This window comes from Lentinula edodes (genome assembly GCF_021015755.1).
Source record: "Lentinula edodes strain Le(Bin) 0899 ss11 chromosome Unknown C8R40scaffold_29, whole genome shotgun sequence".
NCBI classification, from domain to species: domain Eukaryota; kingdom Fungi; phylum Basidiomycota; class Agaricomycetes; order Agaricales; family Omphalotaceae; genus Lentinula; species Lentinula edodes.
Window position 1 is genome coordinate 373623 of NW_025764335.1, and position 18358 is coordinate 391980.

The 18358-nt window shown below is 45.3% G+C and overlaps 6 protein-coding genes across 6 annotated transcripts; 2 read left to right on the plus strand and 4 right to left on the minus strand.

Moving 5' to 3' along the window:
* Nucleotides 1-64: 64 nt before the first annotated feature.
* On the minus strand, nt 65-980 carry C8R40DRAFT_1173256 (uncharacterized protein; the record flags this gene model as incomplete). Its single annotated transcript, XM_046231993.1, has 5 exons — nt 65-341; nt 390-517; nt 572-594; nt 650-671; nt 723-980. 5 exons carry the CDS (start codon nt 978-980, stop codon nt 65-67), a joined length of 708 nt encoding a protein of 235 aa, XP_046083947.1.
* Nucleotides 981-2303: 1323 nt separating this feature from the next.
* Nucleotides 2304-3065, plus strand: C8R40DRAFT_1071488 (uncharacterized protein; the record flags this gene model as incomplete). The annotated part of the gene is made up of 5 exons (XM_046226339.1): nt 2304-2471; nt 2529-2606; nt 2663-2857; nt 2921-3004; nt 3045-3065. The coding sequence occupies 5 exons, from the start codon at nt 2304-2306 to the stop codon at nt 3063-3065; spliced, it is 546 nt and encodes a 181-aa protein (XP_046083948.1).
* Nucleotides 3066-3717: 652 nt separating this feature from the next.
* Nucleotides 3718-7620, plus strand: C8R40DRAFT_1071489 (uncharacterized protein; the record flags this gene model as incomplete). Its single annotated transcript, XM_046226340.1, has 13 exons — nt 3718-3777; nt 3835-3915; nt 3995-4378; nt 4434-4590; nt 4639-4820; nt 4878-5335; nt 5632-5646; nt 5844-5914; nt 5967-6264; nt 6319-6475; nt 6526-6710; nt 6941-7245; nt 7301-7620. The coding sequence occupies 13 exons, from the start codon at nt 3718-3720 to the stop codon at nt 7618-7620; spliced, it is 2673 nt and encodes an 890-aa protein (XP_046083949.1).
* Nucleotides 7621-7773: 153 nt separating this feature from the next.
* On the minus strand, nt 7774-8301 carry C8R40DRAFT_1173259 (uncharacterized protein; the record flags this gene model as incomplete). The annotated part of the gene is made up of 2 exons (XM_046231994.1): nt 7774-7905; nt 8065-8301. 2 exons carry the CDS (start codon nt 8299-8301, stop codon nt 7774-7776), a joined length of 369 nt encoding a protein of 122 aa, XP_046083950.1.
* A 1559-nt stretch (nt 8302-9860) lies between these two features.
* Nucleotides 9861-10740, minus strand: C8R40DRAFT_1162031 (uncharacterized protein; the record flags this gene model as incomplete). The annotated part of the gene is given in 5 exon segments (XM_046230202.1): nt 9861-9987; nt 10013-10221; nt 10277-10450; nt 10470-10510; nt 10599-10740. The coding sequence occupies 5 exon segments, from the start codon at nt 10738-10740 to the stop codon at nt 9861-9863; spliced, it is 693 nt and encodes a 230-aa protein (XP_046083951.1).
* Nucleotides 10741-12640: 1900 nt separating this feature from the next.
* C8R40DRAFT_1173261 (uncharacterized protein) lies at nt 12641-13216 on the minus strand (the record flags this gene model as incomplete). Its single annotated transcript, XM_046231995.1, has 1 exon — nt 12641-13216. One exon carries the CDS (start codon nt 13214-13216, stop codon nt 12641-12643), a length of 576 nt encoding a protein of 191 aa, XP_046083952.1.
* Between the last annotated feature and the right edge of the window lie 5142 nt (nt 13217-18358).

Sequence of the window (18358 nt, forward strand, 5' to 3'; positions counted from 1 at the left end):
GGCTATTTAAGTTATCGCAAGTTCGTTTATGCCTGTATATTCTTTCGTCATCCATCCGCTCTAATCAAGGACAATCAACACGCACCAGTAACTCTCCCAAGGTGTCCAACAATTCCGTGACTTTTGTCAAAAAAGGTGACGATGTGGTAGCAGGTATCACAGGAGACGGGGAAGTGGACGGTGCCGCAGGAGAAGATGACTTAAGTACCCTGAAAGCTGCTTTGATGTTGCTTCTGTCCACAAAGGCAATGACCACAGCAATAACGCAAAGATCACCCCCTTCACGGTGAGGACTATCCGCCCAATCCTCAGGATAGATACGAACTGTAGATTGTCTCATACTAGAACTTCTGTTAGGAGAACAACTCACTAGCTTTGGCATGATATACCAGAGCTTGGGGAATTTGAACGCGAGGTCCTTCTTATCCTCGATCCACAGTATGATCCTTGTGCGCTGTTCGCGATTCCCGTCACCAGTGGCTATCATTCGACAGCAACCATCTAAATCAATATAGGCCTATCATACCAGGTCAGCAGGGTATGCAGAGCGTCAAGAGGACAAGATACCTACCAAGGAATTCACCCAGGTTTGATCTGTGAGGTGAAAAGAGATAGCTCAGCGAAAGAGATATCTTAGTGATGATTTCACTTTTCCGTCGACGAATCCACCTCTGGTTTTGTTTTCAGAACATTTATCGAAACATTGAGGACATGTCACATACCGTAGTTGGGTAAAAGCATATCACATCGCCGTCCATGGTACCAACAAAGAGAGCATCATCTCTCCATGTGACAGCGGTGAAAGGACAGTCACCCTTTTCTTCCCAAGTCGTCGCAAATCCACGTTCTAGGCCGTAGACGCGTACCATGTTATCATTACTGACACTCGCCAAATAACGTCCGTCTACTGAGAATGCCAATGCATGTACACAATCCGTAGGGGCCTCTATCGTGCCCAACTGAGTATAAGAAGTTTTCATGGTCCTGAGTGGCCGTTCTGTTATAGTGGTAAGGAAAATTCTAAGTCACATCTCGGACACGAGGCTTGACACGAGCAAGTTGTCAGTACCGACTGATGCGAACAATATTGAAGTTCGGCTAGGGCACAGTGAGACGACATTGTCCCTCTAGATCTGTTCAAAAGACTCCTCAAACCACACTTAATCGAATATATATGACGTTAACTGCAACGACACATTGGAGTCCCTGATGTGAGACCAACATGAACAGATGTATATTCGACAATTCTTGGTAATATGTAGGTGATATCCAATGAAAATGAACATGCGAAATTCTGTAGTTAGTAGAGACAGAAGAATGAATATAGCGTTCTGAGAGAAAGGGATGCAGCTGACCAGTCAACTATCAGAGCACTGTGAAGCTTGCAAATATAGCAGCTGCTTCTCTAGCTGCTGTATATCTTCCCTCTTTTCGTTTAATAATGCAGAAATTATAGAGTGTAGAGCCTTCAGCTCTTCCAACGGTCGAATATAAGGAAAATTCTTCGAAATATGTTGAATAATATACACGCAGCAAAAGATTTGAGTTTATACCTTGTTAAATTGTTGAATTGGTTGCGCCAAACTAGCTATCTCGGTGCGAAGGTGTTCTATTTCACTTGAAGCAGACGCGATTTGTGGCACAAACTGAGCGATTTCAGCCGCCTCGTTCGATACAATGCGCACCTGGGGAAGAGACATTGATGGTCTTGAGTAAGGTGCAGGTAATGACCAGCGTCCTGATATAGCTTAAGAGCTTGCTTTCGGGCCCCGGCTGTTTCCTGCTGTTCCTCGACCTTTCCTTTCCTTTTGTTTTGACCCCCTTTTCCAGTTACGTTTAGCCTGATTGGGAATAAAGGACGGATCGGTAACGATGTTGAATTCCCCGGATATGATAGGTGAAATGTTGAATGGTCCTATAGAGTGAAAAAGAGGAGTACTAGTACTACCAACAGAGTTTGACTCTGTGGAGTGCCGAGCGGTGTCATGAAGAGTTCAAACTAGTTCGAAGTAGCGTGATTTATTTCTTATTGACTGCATGTGATGTGTGACTTATTCACTACTTACTCTCTATCTCTATCTAGTCCGGTTCTAAACCGAACGTAGATACCCAATGGACGACAAAAGCCTTGGTCTGATGCTTGAATGTTCCTTTAGAATGTCATGTTTGTGATAGTTGCTTTATCTCGCCATAATGATTTTGTTGTTTGTACGTCCTACCACTACTCTAGCTGCTATAAAAACTGAAAGGGATCATTCGGGTAGAGACCTATCCTTCCCAATTTCTTTAATTCTGCAATATACATGGACACTCGCCACACACTTCATCCAACAAGTACAGCGAGTCTTGACTGTTGTTCACTCGATGAAGAATTCCAAAGTCTGTTAAAGATGCTGCAAGCAGCAGTCCACGAGCACAAACGTGTCTTTTCGCAGCGTTACCCAGGTCTTGAAAGCTATAAATTTGTTGAGGTATGTCCGCACATCCAATTGACATGTACCAATCATGCTTGATCTTTGACGCACCAGGAACGACCACCGTCTTTCTGCTTCTTCTACAAAGAAATTCTGAAACTCAAGACTTTGGTCAGAAAGTTATTGACTGAGGTACGTGTGGCGTTCGACATGGATGGTACATCTTCACTTATACCTCCGTGAATTAGATCGCTCGGGTCGAACAACCACTAGTTAAAATCAAGATGTTCCTACCGTGTACACTCACAACTTGTGAGCTTCTCATCCAAGCGTTTGACGATCTCTACGTCCAAATTTGCGAAGTGGACCAGCAGATCACCCTTGCGCATGTCAAAGCTATAGCTTGCAGTGGTAGGCCAAGTGGTATCTCTCTGGAAGACCAGGTACGTCCATAAATAAACTTTCGAGATTTTTCCGTGATTGATCATGACCCTCTGGTGTTCAAGATCCAACAATTTTCTTCTATTTTCCCGTCTATGTTTGTTCAGACTTCTAAGATCACTGAAACTCTGAAAACTCTACTGCGTCAAGTAAGTTTTGCGCTGTTGTTCCTCTTGTTCGTCCACTTAGAACTCCTTTAGACTACTCTGATTGAAACCATTATTCCATTAATGCCGTGCAGAAGTAATACTTCTAGCAAGTAGCTCTCGCACTAAATAGCGCCTGTTTAGATAGCGCGTAGAAATCAACTTGACTCAAGGCTACGTATGCCTCTCTAGACACCGAATATAATTGACATCTTTCATACTGACACCTTGTGGTGATTGCTAACAGTTCTATGTACTTCCATCAATTTGACGACATACGCGTCGGCTAAATGAACCCCAACTGATCCACCGATAAGGCTACATGATTATTTGAACCACGGCTGAGAATCTGACTCTTTGTCGCCCTTTGTCACAAAATGCTACTTCCTGTCGTACGTGGCGTACATGGCAATGCTGAGGATACCAGTGACTCCGAATCTTCTGCTATGGACATCCAAATTTTGGATGAGAATATGGAACCTGGCCTAAGTACAGCATCCCAGGATCCATTGCAGATTCCATCCCAGATTTTGACGCACGCTCCTTCGCAATCTATACCTCAGGAGCCGCAGTTCACAGTACAGATCCCGCAAAGTCCATTCACGGTGCGGGTTTCACAAAGTGCTTCAACGATACAATGGCAGCCTCCTACTCCCAACCCTCCCAACCCTCCCACTCCAAACCCTCCCCAAACGCCAGGCAACTGAGATGCCACAATGGCTGATCCGGATGCCACCCCAACGGCCGCACAATTTGGAAGCGACGTATCACTACAGGTGTGTAATGTTAACACTGAGTGAATGTATTGGACGCAGTATATTAAAATTTGTCAGCATCCACCTTTCAAAAGGAAAAGACGTGCAGTGTCTTCTCAACCCATCTTCAACCAAGATCAAGAGAACGGCGAAGACATGGTAAGTATATCGTGCTCCCTGTTCCCAGATATTCTAAACCCTCCATCAGTTGAAAACACTGCTTGAACATCAAACAAAGATGATGCATACGCTTTACGATGGTATACGGACATCAAATGCTGAAGTCGTCAAAAAGCAAGATGCGAAAATCGATAAGTTGACTGATAGCGTTCAGCATAATTCGACCATATTGGATCGCGTTCTGGAGGCATTGGATATTCAATCAGTCAAGAACAAGGGCAAACAGCGGCAGGAGGATATGGACATCGACAAAGAGGAGCGCCGTCAGGGTGACAGTGGCACCACAACAAATGAAAAAAGCAAGCCGGATGACAATCATGCTGACACTGATGGCTCGGGAGATTCGACCCAGGAAACTCCTTTCAGTTATGCCACAAAAAAGAAAGCAAGTCCTCGTTCAGGAGCCATAAAGCATCGGCCACAGCAAGAGCTTAAAAACAAGGTGCATGTGTACAGTTATGGCCTGTCTTCAACGAACATGATGAGTTCTTTGGCAGGAGACCATTCGTCAATGGTTCAACGAAGTGATGCAGGGGAAAGACCTCTACAAAAATGAGGTTTCCGATGAAGAAGCCAAGCAATTTGCTGAAAAATTCAAGACGGATCCACTTGCACGCCCGTGCACTGTTGACAATTTCCGATATTGGATTGCAGGTGTTTCTAAATCAGCGTGGAACAAAGGCGCATCATATGTTTTCGTAGATATCCTCGTGAAGAAGAGGCTAATCACCATACCCAACATCAAAGCTTGCGATATCTTGCGTGAGGCTTTCTTCATACGATTGAAAACACTTCGTGGAATCTGGTTGGAAAAACAGAAAATGGTAGAGGATAAGAAGATACCACATGCCATATTTGCAAAGAGATGGCAAAGGAAAAACACTGTGAGCTTTTACTCAACGACTTACAATCAATGCTGATACGAGATTTCTTCTGCATAGTTGTTCCAACGACAAAGGAACGTGATACTTGCAGTTCCAGCACTCGAACCCTATCTTGACGACTTCGATGAACTAGGGGTTGCAGGGATGTCTTCTGATGAAGAGGAACCTGACATGGATGAAGCGACTATGTGCTACAACATCAAGGAGCCATGTTGGCGAAGTCAGCAGCTCAAGAATTGGGTCAGGCTTTTGGACTATTGTCATCTCGAGGGTCGGACCTCTCTTGAAGGACCCCAGTTTGGTTTCACGCGAGGCGCTGCACCCCGTCTCCGTGTGGATAATAATGACAAGAGTTCGAAGAGCAGATACATTGTTGGGCTCCCTGCTAACTTCTACGATGCAGAATGGCTCGAGAAGCAGGAGCCTGGATGGGCAAAAGGTGGGACGGGATTTGTCAATGAGATGGTCCGCCCTTGTGCACCTAAGAAATTAGTTTTCCCTGCCGATCTTGCCAGGTGTGTATGAATTTTCAGAACCTCAAATTTTATCTGATGATCTCCCTCAAAGAACTTTGGAACAGAGGAAATTTCCTGGCGTAAGCACAAGATAGATTGTATTGTATCGTATAGCGTTAGATATAACTGGCGCAATGGCAGAATGAATGAAAGCATCGGTCTGGCGCCGTGCCTTGAACGGAAGCAGTGGAGTGAATTGGATCGGCATAGGCCCAACATAGTCCTTAACTAGAACGAGAATACATGGGATCAGAATTTTGATATATGTACTAAATGAGCTGAGTGACATCGGCTAGGTTCGTTACCGTAGGGTATGTTTGACGCCCTGTAGTGCTTCATTCCTCCAGTCGTCATTCCCAATCGCAATCGCAACTCATTACCTTTTTTATAGAGTCATTTACTAGCACGACCTTACGGAGACGGAAGAAGATAGATAACTTTGGTGTATGATCTTATCCAGGTGAGTACACTCTGTAATGTTTGGTACTCACGATTCACGAATATCTAGTGTACCTACGAGCGCAATCGCAATGGATGCCAAACCCACTGAAATCATACAGGCAAAAACAGGCGCAGACGGTACTGATAGTCTTTAATCCTTGATTTGCGGAAAATCTGACTACGTACGCAGTCTGTTCTAACACTGTAGTATTTCGATCAATCGATAACAGGAAGTTCATCATGCTCAAAGAGCAACTCGATGTTGCTGCTGGTGGATTTCCCCCTGCTATTCTTTCCAGCGAAGCGGACGTGCAGCTTTCCGAACCTTCTGATGTCCTGAAGGTTCTATTTCAATACGTCGCAGCAGACACTGACCATCATGGACCTACCCTGGAGCACATCGATTTCTTCTCACTATTGAGCGTGGCCGAAGCGGCAGAAAAGTATGAAGTATACCAGGCAATTGCTGCCATGCGACCAGAATTCGGGTAACCTTGGCCAACTCGTATTCTATTTCATGGGATTCATTTTGCTTGAATTAGGAAATTCTTCCACAGTCACTCCAGACAAATTCTGCACTTTGCTTTAGGGAGTTGGAACATATCTCTGATGGAGGAGCTCTCTGCTTACACGGCGAACATACCTATGGAGGAGATAGCTTTTTTAATGAGGCCATGTCCTCGCATGTTCAAAAGATGGGTACATCCGATGACATTCGATAGACATGAATATTAATGATATCGTAACAGTGCTTATGGAGACATTGCCACCTTGGAACGTTATTCAAAACTCCGGCGGACAGTTCAAGAGAGGGAAAGGTCGATGATAATCAAAGACGCTGGCAAGCTTACCAAGCCCTGGAGTACTTTCATTTTGTTTCGGACATGGATACACTGAACGGCTCATTCTTGGGCTTGACGAGACGTTTTGGGCAGTTCGTGTAGAAAATCCTGTTCAGTCTGGCTTGATATATATCTTTGCGAAAGAAAAGCGATAAATAGTGATAAATTTTAATCAAATTATGCCCTATATCTTTCCAGAAATTGATTGCTCAGTTGACAATGAACGGCCATCTGAGGCGTCAAGCGTTTCTGACGCGTCTCCGAATCGTTTCTTCAGAGTGGGAGGATCGCTTTGCTGATCTTTTCCTTCCTCGCTTCCCAGAGGAAACGAGCACTACCAGGAAAGGCTTGCATATGGCAAGGAAATATTCTTACATCCGATAATCGAAGGTCTGGAAAAGATTGTGGAGGACAAGGGTGTACGAGCGACTGGCTTCAGACTCTCTTCCATCTCATTCGGTGCAATCGAGAGCCTTCTTGCGGAAGAATACATTTGGAGGATGATCATCCATGGCGGGACAGGGGCACTCGTGGAGTCGCCTTGCTATTTTGACCTCGACAACCCCACCAGCGACGAGGATGTAATCGATCACCTCCAAAGGTATTATGAAGTATTCAAATTTATCCGTGAGTCTCGTTCTATGGCTTCAAATACAGTTGCTTAAGTGTCATTCTTCATTAGCTCCTTCTGAGAGAGAGGAAGGTCTACCAGAGGTCTTGAAGGAAGAGGGAATTGATACTGACTCTTGGATTGCAAAGGCTACCCCGTATAATTCTCTTAAACCAGCCGCCATATCCTTCAAAATGTCTCGCCCTCCCATTGTCTCTCCAGAGATGATCACATACTGCAGGAATGCAATCCGCAGTGAGCGCAAGCGATTCGAGCAAGGAGTTTATCCCGATCTTTGGTTCAACCTTTCTGTATATGAAAAAGGTGGTACTATAGTCACAGGGCAGCTTCTCGACGAGGAGACTGTTTCGATTCCCGACTCGATTTTTTGATTTTTCGGTACAATCCTTATCTGTACCTGACGATGTAACCAAGAAAGAATTCAAAGAGAATGTAATCTTGCAAATTTATATTCCAGAAATGCTATGTAGTAATACTGAGGAAGAGTGCCGCACAACATAAGATCAATGACATTGTATGTTGAATTACGTCTGTGCTTTTGGATTGTTGAGAAGTTTGGAAGTGTGTGGACTAATCCAAGGAAGTTTCACAGCTGGACTGGGGAATACTTGAGCTTCATTGTCAAACGTGTCTTCGAATTCCAACTTTTCCAATAGCTAAATAGATGTGATCAAGAGAACTTGCGCGCAATTGTTGATTTATGACCTACCTCAACCATGTGCTTGAAGGCGACACTATCTCCATGTAGATTTACTTTATTTTAAGATGGAAAAAGTGAGGGGTGTGCTTGACAAAGGACGAGCATATCAGCATACCATGATGCCCTGTCGCCTGGTTTCTAGCTTATGCTGCGAATACGCCTCCACCGGATTATCCACGACTACAGGATGTGACATTTTTAGCGATGCGTCAGCGCCGGTGAAAGGATTGTTATAAACGCTGCGATCAAGGATAGACAACAGTGGAGTTTCGGGCTGGACAAGTGTCATCCATTGAGAATTGTAACCATGTGAACAGTGCTCTACCAGATGTGAGTTCGAATTGTTGACCATCGCGTGTACAGGGATGACGAAAATTCAGTAGTTGGGAGCTAGGTTAGGCTTCAGTTCAATGAGTAGTTAACCAAGCGTTCGTCAACGTACGCGCGTAAACCTCAGGCTTTCTACGGAGTCCAATGTCCAGCTCAAGATTTCGAATAGGGCGAGGTAATATGCGAGTTGTACTCGATAATGACCTCGAGATACGGGAAATCGATCAAGTACTAAGTCGGTCTCGGAGTCGTCTCCAAGCGCTCGGCAGTGACAGTGTCACGTTTTTAATATTTCAATCCTTATCTTGAATTATCTATTCTGTCTGATCTAATTGGGTCTTTCAAATCATTACACGTGACAGCATTCTGTCTTGTCTATCTCACTCGTCCTGCCAAAGTCGAAATCTGCTCAAACGCAATTCCACGGAGTCAAACTCCGTTGAATGCGAAATTCTCTCTCTCTATCTATACAGGCCAACTCCATTGTCAATACTCGTATGATCGCGAACCTCGACTCAGAGCTTTCCATCTTGGATACGACATTTTGTTCGCCACCTCTAGCGGAAGAATCTTCGAACGCTGATCCAGCAACATCCCTTATTGGATCAGCCGTCAAGGACCATTCGACAGACCCTGTTATTCACTTCATGTCGTCGGGAGAGGCCGTCTCAGACGTTTCTCTTAATCAGTCTACTGAAATGGAAGAACGGCCTGTTTTGGAGTCGCAGAAGTTCCTCGAGATGAGGCCATTGACGATAGTGACGCTCCCACTAATGAAGCGGTTCCAGCAGCTGTACCCGAAGCACTATTCGCAGATTCCTGCAGCCACGGACACTGCTGACCACTGCTGACTCACAGGATGAATTTTCTGCTAATACCCTTGGTTTGAAAAAGCCGTCACTTGGTCACGAAATCCAATTGCCAGCACTGACGGCACCTTCGGAATCAGCGCAGATCGACGTCGAAAAATCGGTGGAAGTCATGCCCGATTCCCCCAATGTTGGGATTGCCACTAGAGATAACTCCGACCTCCGCATTCACATCAATGAAGTCGAAAGACCAGAATCGCGATGGACTCCATCTTATAGTGTCAGCAATCAAGGTCCTGATGTGAATAGGGAAGAAGACATATCCAAAATCGAGCAGCTTCTCATATCTATAGCGCCTTTCTCACCTCCTGTCCCCACTCAAGGCATTGAGCTGCCTTCTTCCCCAAAATCATTCAATCCTGTTGAGCTCCGGAACGAATTAGGCTGCCGTCTACCGCGATGTCGAGGGAAAGTCAGTAAATTTGTCATGACGTGCGTTATTTGGGCTCATGCACGATCTTTCATCAAGGGAGTATACTCCATGTTGACTGTGTGGGAGTCGTTGTTCTCGCTGTCTGTGTTTGGATTGGAGTCGGAGAACGTTGCGTTGCGGAATGATTTTGTACGGGGAGCAGATTCCGTAGTGGCGGAAGTAGCTGGTTGCTACTGATGTTGGGAATCATTGCTGCCAGACCGTGAATAACCTACTTTCTGTACAACGTCCTATCAGCTATTCGTTCATCTTGCGATTGTCGATTGGAACAAACCCGCATCATATCGGAGTCCACGGGCCAGAATCCAAAGTACGCTCCTTGGACCAAGTGATGAGTTGAAAAACAGTATCATTAGCACCTTTCCTCCAGACAAATTCCTTAACGACATCAGAATGCCCTTGGAAACTATCTACCGGAACTCGTGAGGTACCAGGGCCTAATCCTTGGTTCTCGAGAGAACATCTCCAAGGCAGTTTCGCCGCGTTGTGCGAGACTAAGGACACCACGACCGAATGGAAGACCGTGTGCACGCCAAACAGGGCACCCGGTCTTAATCCTGGTTCTCAAAGTCATCGTTTTTGAGTCCCAGACTTTGATGGTTTTGTCTAACGAGCACGTTACGATTTCCGTTGGTTTGGTCTGCGACCAATCGATGCCATAAAAACTGCGATGAGTGCGCATCAATTGTCGCAACAGGCAGACTGCCTTTCCTTCGGTCCCAGATGAGAACCTTGTCCGCATGCGAGGAAGCGAGGATGTGAGAGTTTTGGCAGTTCCAATTGATCAGGGTCCCAGGTGAGCTGAACGCACCCAAACCAAAAATTGATTTACGGAGGTTCACGCATGTCCCAGGCCCATATTCAGGAATCTATCCCAGTACTCATGACTGTGTCCCTCTCAGTCGTGTGCCAGTTGATATCGGTAATGGCTCGGTAGTGAGAATGAAGGATATGTTATTTGGATGTCTTTCTGGACATGTACAGATTCCATATCAATCTAGCAGAATTATCAGCAACAGTTCCACTGCACGTCAGCCACATCCCAAGTTCCGCCCTGAGGAAGGAAACACGGAACTTTGAATGGTGCTTCCAGGTCGATGATGAACAATCCGCGTCGAACTGCCAAGACTACATCTCTAGACCAAGGGCTTATGCCCATCTAGATTGAACAAATTAATACCTACCTCAAAAGAGAAAGTCTTCGAGTACATTCCCCACAGCATCCATCTGTACAAGGAAGCCCCACTATCTCTGCAGCCCAATAACTTCAGGCCTAGATTATCCCATCAAAGAGTCTCCTGCATCCCCCGCAGGATGGTCTGTCAACAAGCTGGTACCAGGAACGGAGGAATTCCCTGCAAAGCTGGACATTGAGATTGTGCCTTCGAAATCAAGACAGCGATACTGTCCGCCGGTCTTGATCAGCCACCAGAAGTCCCTTCCAAGGCGCATTTAGAAATAACCTTCAAACACCTATTAGCATGATCATATCCAACGTATAAGTGCCGGTTGACGTTCCCGTTGCAGACTGTTCCAGTAACTGTAGATATCAAAGATGGGGAGGGGACATACAAAAACAAAGACGCTACAGAACCTGCAGATGTCGTGAACGCCGCAAAGGTAAGCCCAGTGATTAATGGTGTTGGAGTGTTGCTGAGACGTACGATCTGCAGCATGAAGAACTAAAGAAATCATCTAGACCATCGTCGCCTTGGGTTCTATCGGATTCCGTGTCTGTACAACTCCAGACCTGTACCCGCTACTGAACTTCCCGAAAATCTAACTCCTGTGATTGAGCTATCAGAAGAATCCGCCGAGTCTGCATCTTCGATTCACCCAGACTCCCCGAGATATTCCATTATATCCTTTCTTTTTCACGCCGGGAGAGGTCGCTTTGACTTGCCATTAATCAATGTATACTCAATCTCATGTTTTCTGCTCCCCATGAACGTAACGTTACGCTCATTCTTACTTATATCACTCGTGCCCATCGATGAGTCTTCGAACGTTTAAACAGACGCAAGTCAACGTTCTTCACAAGATCGTTGGTGATATCATTTTAAATCTGCCTTTATTTGATCCCATCGGCATGGCACTGCTATGCTGCAGGTCGCAATTCTCGCACTTCTTCAATTTCACCCTTCATCCTCTCTGGCTGCTCACAAAGTTAATTCTGTCCTGTGTTTTGATAGAGCACCTCATATTACTGCACACGCCGTCATCGTTGTACACGCTCTATAGCTTGTCTATAGGACATCATCGAGGCAACTTCCGGATTCAAACCGTTCGTTGACGGCGCTTTTTCTTCATGGCCGTCTCTTGGGCCTGTTTCAGCCGACTTCTCTGCGCCTCGCTTTGCTGCTCATCTCAACGCGTCTACCTACCGCCCTTTCCCTCCGCAGACCTTAGCATCGACGCCTCTCTTTCTTTGCCTCCTCGGTATCCATGCGTCGATCTTTCGAAAACCTACAACGGCGCTTTGGCTTGCGAGAGATGCGGGGGATTTCAGATGCGGATGGCGAGGGATATCTATACGCCTACGTTGATAGTGATGGGTGGAAAATAGGAATGTCAAACAATTTTGTTCGTCGTCAGAAGGAGTGGGACAAGGATTGCCCTAGTCCATGAAATGACATTCAATTAAACGGGGCCGCTAAAGTCTGAATAATCGGCACAAATTTTGAGTTAATTTCCTTCAAGAGGTTCATTGTAGAATATTGTTGCTAATCACTCAATATTAACTCTATAAGGTGCTTCTATTTATGGAAGAAAAATTTTAACATTCTCCCACTCTGAAATCGAGCGGTTTATGTACCAAACCTCCCTATATTTTCAGCCTTTCCACGGCAAGGAAATACATCGATCCCCGCAGTGAAATGAAGTAAATCATAATGTCAAACAATCAATAATCATGAAAGGCATAAAAATTGGGCCGAAGTTCGGAAAGAAAGGAATTTGTAAGGTCAAATAAGTGAAAATCATGAAAGGAAAGGAAAACTCGGTTTAAGACTTGGGAATGGTCGGAAAATTCGGAATTAAAATGTAGAAAAAATTAGGAATTACTCGGAACCGTCATCGGAGCCCGGAACATCTGATTCAGAGTTATCTGCATCGTAGTTCTGTCCTGTACGGGCCTGCAGTTTGAGACAATCTACCTTCATATGTTCTCCTCCACAATAAAAGCACAACCCAAGCACCCTGCGCCTTTCCCTCTCAGAGTCCAAAAGCCTGCCATCGGGTCCGAGGTGAGGATGACCAGATCCGTCATCACCGGGCCGGAGTTCCGGTGCTTCGGAGTTATCAGAGGCAAACGAGTGGAAAGACTCAACCGAGTCTGAGGCTGAGGATAAAGGATAGGAATGTAGGTAATGGAGATCATAAGGGCCGGGGTGATCCAAGTCGAAGTCAGAGGATTCATGAAGATAATCATAGTCAAATGGGCCAGGAAATTCCGAGTCATAACTTGACTGGTCAGGATCGGAATTAGTACCGGACTGCACTGATTCTTGTTCAGAATTGTGGTCAGATGGGCTAGATTGGTCCGACGAATCCGAAGTTTCCGGGTCCGGGCCAATCGGATCAGGTAACGATAAGGCATACTCGAGGAAGGATTCAGGATCAGAGCCAAAAGACATAATGAACGGGTATTTTGGTGAAGGAACAGTGTAATGAAGTGTAAGCTTGAAATACTGACAAGACCGTGCCTACAGGTCAGTAACTATAGAGGTTCTGAGGTCGGATATAGGCCGGAAATGGCCCGGGATAACTCCGAGGTCCGGAGCCGAGTACTGGCCTGTAGTACACACTGGGAGTGGGACGTCAGTGAAGCTATTAGCAACACCCTTCATACACTGTTGGTGTTCCCGGGAATTATGGCAAGAGTGCAAGATTGGGATGAGCAGCCTAAATGGGGTTCCTGATGATCCGGGAGTCCGGAAGCAAAGGGTAAAGAAGATATTAAAGACTGGAATAAGGTGGTACACTTGATTTCAAGCTTGACTACAATGTACAAAGTATTCTAGCTTATATACATCCCAAATACAGTAGTCATAAGACCTCGATGAAAGCTCGGAATAATAAATAAGTCACAAGGTCATTACTCCGAAGTCCGGCCGCTCCGGGCCAGGCCGGGAAGCATATTGGGTGAATTGCATGCATATGACATGAGGCCAAAGTACGTGACCAGTGGTTCAAAGAGTCCCCGGTTAGTGGAGAAACCTGCTTTCCACTCATGGCCTTCCTTGATCCGGATGTTATTGTAACCCCATTGTACGTCAAACTTGGTGAAGTATTTGGCTTGTCATAGACAATTGATGATGTCAGCAACCAAAGGGAGAGGATAGCAATTCTTGACAGTGTATTCATTCAGACATCGATAGTCCTGTATGAATCGTAGTTTGCCATCATTTTTCTTTACAAAAAAGGCAGGTGAGGAAAGCGGTAACGAGCTTGCCTCGTTTTTGTGTGAAAGAGAAAGGAAGGAATCTAATGTGCACTCCAACCAACCAATCTAATACACAATATGCGAGTTCACTGCTATCAAATTTATTTAATAGCAAGGGGTAGCGTTGGCAAAGGTTCCGCAAAGCTTTGAGAGCTAAGTAAGAAGCTTTGATCAATCAATTTGAATTGTTCTAAGGATTTGATATATTCCTTTGATCAAGGTAGATTCAACACGATTTGTGCTGTGGTTTGTATTGATTTGGGTATATCAAGAATTGGGGGTTTGAATCAAAGTAAATTAAAACTGAAACACACAGACCCCTACGGAGGGCTAGAACTATGTGCTGGCACAACCACACAGTGTGATTTGCCCTTAAGACCAACGACTGATCCTAAGTTCGAAGAATATCCAACAACTGGATATACTTCTCGCAGTCACAAGGAGCAGAACACAACGTTCCTATACTCACAAGTGCCGGGCCCGAATGGCTGCTAGCGAAGAGGTTTCAGTCTGGCGGGAGTGTGTCTTTCCTTTTTATGGATTAGCACTGCAACGTCGTCCCAAAATCACTTGTATTCCAGATACATCAGATCGCTATTTATACATACAGAATATAGAGTCGCATAGTACAATTAATTTAATACAATAAACGTTCGGAACCGCAAGGAAACTTCTACACTCAGTCAGATACCATTTAATTTGAATCTACATGTCCTTATTTGGTCCATATTGGTTCCAAGATTCTAGTATACCCCCAAACATAGGTAGGTACTTCACTATTCATTTAATTTAATTGCTTTTAGAGAATGACTCGAATAGTGTTTAACTGTCATTGCTGTTCAACACTTACTTCAATTGTTTGTCACCTCGTCCGGAGGCAAATCAGCTCTCCTCGATTCTAATCCTATTAATCTGATTCATCTGGATTAAACTAATTGCTTCTCTCTTTCAATAGACACCCATTGTGCCTATACTCTATCAAGGGAGTTACGCATAGTATTCATTTAATTGTATTCTTCAATATTTTCTACGTCAAGACTCTTTGACATTCATTTGATATGTCTTCGGAGCCTCGCAGTACTTCGATCGTTCTTCTAGTCATTTTACTCAACCATGCAACTTGATTGGTCTATTAGACTAAATCGCAGTCTTTTAGATTAATGCATGATCTCGTTCTAGAAGGAGTATTTGATAATTCCTGAGTTCTAGAAAGTCATTTCGAGTCAATCCTCGGTTCATGGTCACTTGAGTAAGTTCTTCCAAACTCCTGCCAGTGTAAGGTCCAAAAAGAATACCCTTGGTATGTCATACGTGAATGGTCATCCTTCGGATGTAGTCCGAGTCTGGTATACTCCTGCTTGACGAACAGGTAGACTGCTATCCGTAGGTAGTATCGGGGATGGGTAAACTGACCAACTTGTAGTAGTATGGGTATATGGTCCCTTCAACTTATTAGACTGATTCAGTATCGACTTTGACTGTCAATCTGGGTCTCAATTACAGTCCTCTTGATACAAATCTATATGTGAAAATGTCACAATTCACAGCATAGACGTCTAGCCAAAATTTAGGCGTGTCAGCGGTGATTTGGACGGTTGGATATATCCTTTCCAGAAATTATCTTCCAGGAATCGATCTAGTTCTTTCTGCTCATTTACTGATATTGGGTAGATTTTGGTGCGTAGAGTTTTGGGGGCGTCGGGTTTTAGGTCAATAGCGTGATCCCAGGGTTTGTGTTCAGGTAGTCGTTCAGATTCTTTCTCAGAAAATACTTTTGCATGACATTGATATGGCTCAGGCACCATCTCTTCAAATGTTTTCTGGGGCTTATCTTTATTTGCTGCTTCGGCAAGCTGTTGCGAATAGGTGTAGCCAGCAGCGCACCATAGCTCTTCTGTTACCTCTTGGATAAACCCAGCATGGAGCCAAGTACGACGTTGTTTGCGATTGCCAGTCAGGCGATACAGTGGACTTCCTGATTCCTCAAAGACTAGCTCATCTCCCAAGGATGTGCCAGTTTCAGTTGTCTCCAGACCCGGCTCATTTCTTGGAACAGGGTGAGGGAGGCCGCTTGATTCTGGTCTGTTAGGTTCTAGGATTTGTTCTGTATTTCCTCCCACATTAGGTTCTTTGGGCTCTGGGATCTCCTCAATAGCTACATAATGCTGAACCTTTGGCTTTGCAGGGATCTGGATCTGCCCATTGCACCAGTTGATGTCAGGGTTGACCTTACGCAACCAAGGAAGCCCTAAAATTACGTCTTCAGATCCAATGTTTGTAACTAGAAGTTCCAAGATCTGGGGTTGATTTTGGTCCACCCTGGCCAGAAGTTGAGCAGAATGAGTGATCCACCCTGCTAAATTAGCGGTACCATCAATATTGTAAAGTTTGATGGGGTGGGGTAGTGATCGAACATAGATATGATGCTTGTAAACAAATTTTTGGTGTAGGAAGAGACCGGTGGCACCGGAATCAATCATGGCTGCACTTGTTGTACTCCGGAATTGTCCTTTAAGCTCTATGGGCACACGGAAATGGGATATATCATTGAATTCTAGTGCGCGAATAGTACAGGAGGTGATAGAGGCATATACAGACGATGGAGACCTTGAGTACGACTTGGGGAACAATGCTGCAGTGGTGGCGGGTTCCCAATTTAAAAATTCTTGTGTAATTCGGCAATTTGCCCAGCAAGAACTTGCTGGTTGGCTGCAAGTTCCTTTAGTAGCGCGGCAAGATCTGGTGTAGCAGCAATGATGGTACCCGGAGCGGCAGACTGAGTTGTATCCGGAATGCTGGTAGCACTAATGGTAGTAGCCTTCCGTCCAGGGAGTCCTAAGAACTTATGACGGCACACAGCCTCTACATGGCCATTGAGGCCGCAGTGTTGGCAGATGTCCCGCTCATGGTGGCCATCAGCCTTGCGATATTCCTTAGATCCACATCCATAGCATTGGCCTATCATGAAGCAATGAAAGGCATCAGGAGATCGAGTGGTGGTGGCATCAATGTCCATAGCATTTGGGTCTTGAGTAGGCGCAGTGAATGGGGTTGCAACAGTGGAGGGTCTAAAGTTGGTCAGGATTCCATTGTCGACCAGTTTCTTTCCTTGTTCCCATGCTCAAGTAATTTGTCGGTTGTCTACGTCGATGGCTGCTTCAATCAGTTCCTAAAGGGAGCCAGTAAGGCGGGTTGTGAACCCAAGACCATCTTTTACACAATGTGCAAGGTGATCGTAAAACCGATCTTGCAAGTCTTTGTTTGAGTAGCCAGTGCGGTCCGCGTACTGTTGGAAGGTAGAGGCATAGGTTCCCACTGTGGTCCTATTCTGGTAGAGCCATTTAAGGAGCTGCTTGGCATCAGCCACGGCATCTGTGGTTTCAAAATGTGTTTTGAAAGCTGTAACAAATTCTTCCCATGTATCGTATGTGAAGGTTACTCCTGAGCCAGTTATACTTGATCTGTTAATTGTCTCGGAAATAGGAGTGGCCCAGATAGCTGCATCCCCCTCAAGGTATGTAATGGCAGATGTGATTTTCTTTCTACGATCTGTGGAGAGAGCAGGGATAGAGTTGGCCCACAGCTCAAAGGCAGCTAGGAAGCATCGGGCATCTTCTTCTCGCTTTCTATTGTAGTTCTGTGGCTTACCAACACTTTTGGTAGTGCTGAGGCCGCTTACTAGCTCAGAGACCACATCTTGAAGTTTAGACTGGTTTTTTGCAAGCTTTGTAAGAGCATCTCGAACGTCCTGTGCTGAGGATATGTCTTCTTCAGGGATTGATTGTATTTTGATATCAGGGTCGGCTGTGGTCTCAGTGACAGCAGGAGCTAATGGTTCCACAGGTGCTAGTGGGGGTGCAGGAGTGGAAGTAGTAGGAGTACTGATTCATCCTACCCTGGCAGGTGGTGCTGGTCTGTGGATGGGTTGGTAACGGTCAGTTGGACTTGCGTCAAATGTGTTTTTGTATCGATTAGGGCACGGTTGTCTGGAGCAGGGTTCCCACTCTTCTTCTTCAGCGTCCCAGTACCAAGTGGTGTTAGTTACAGAATCAAGTGCGTGGAAGTGGTTGGAGCAATCAACGTTGACTCCAAAGGTAGACATGGTGGATGCCTTGTAAGATCAGCTCACCAAGCTGATGGCACAAGTAGAAGATCTCGACCTAATGTCGCGACGAGGCAGGAAGCGGGAGGCGGGAAGTCCGAATATGCCAAGGAGCAATGGTGGCAGAGCGAAGAGGTACAGATACAAGCACAAAGCACAGATGAAAGAAATGATGATCCCGAACAACAGTGGGATAGCAGCAGAGGCCAATCACACCAGTAATCAAAAGGG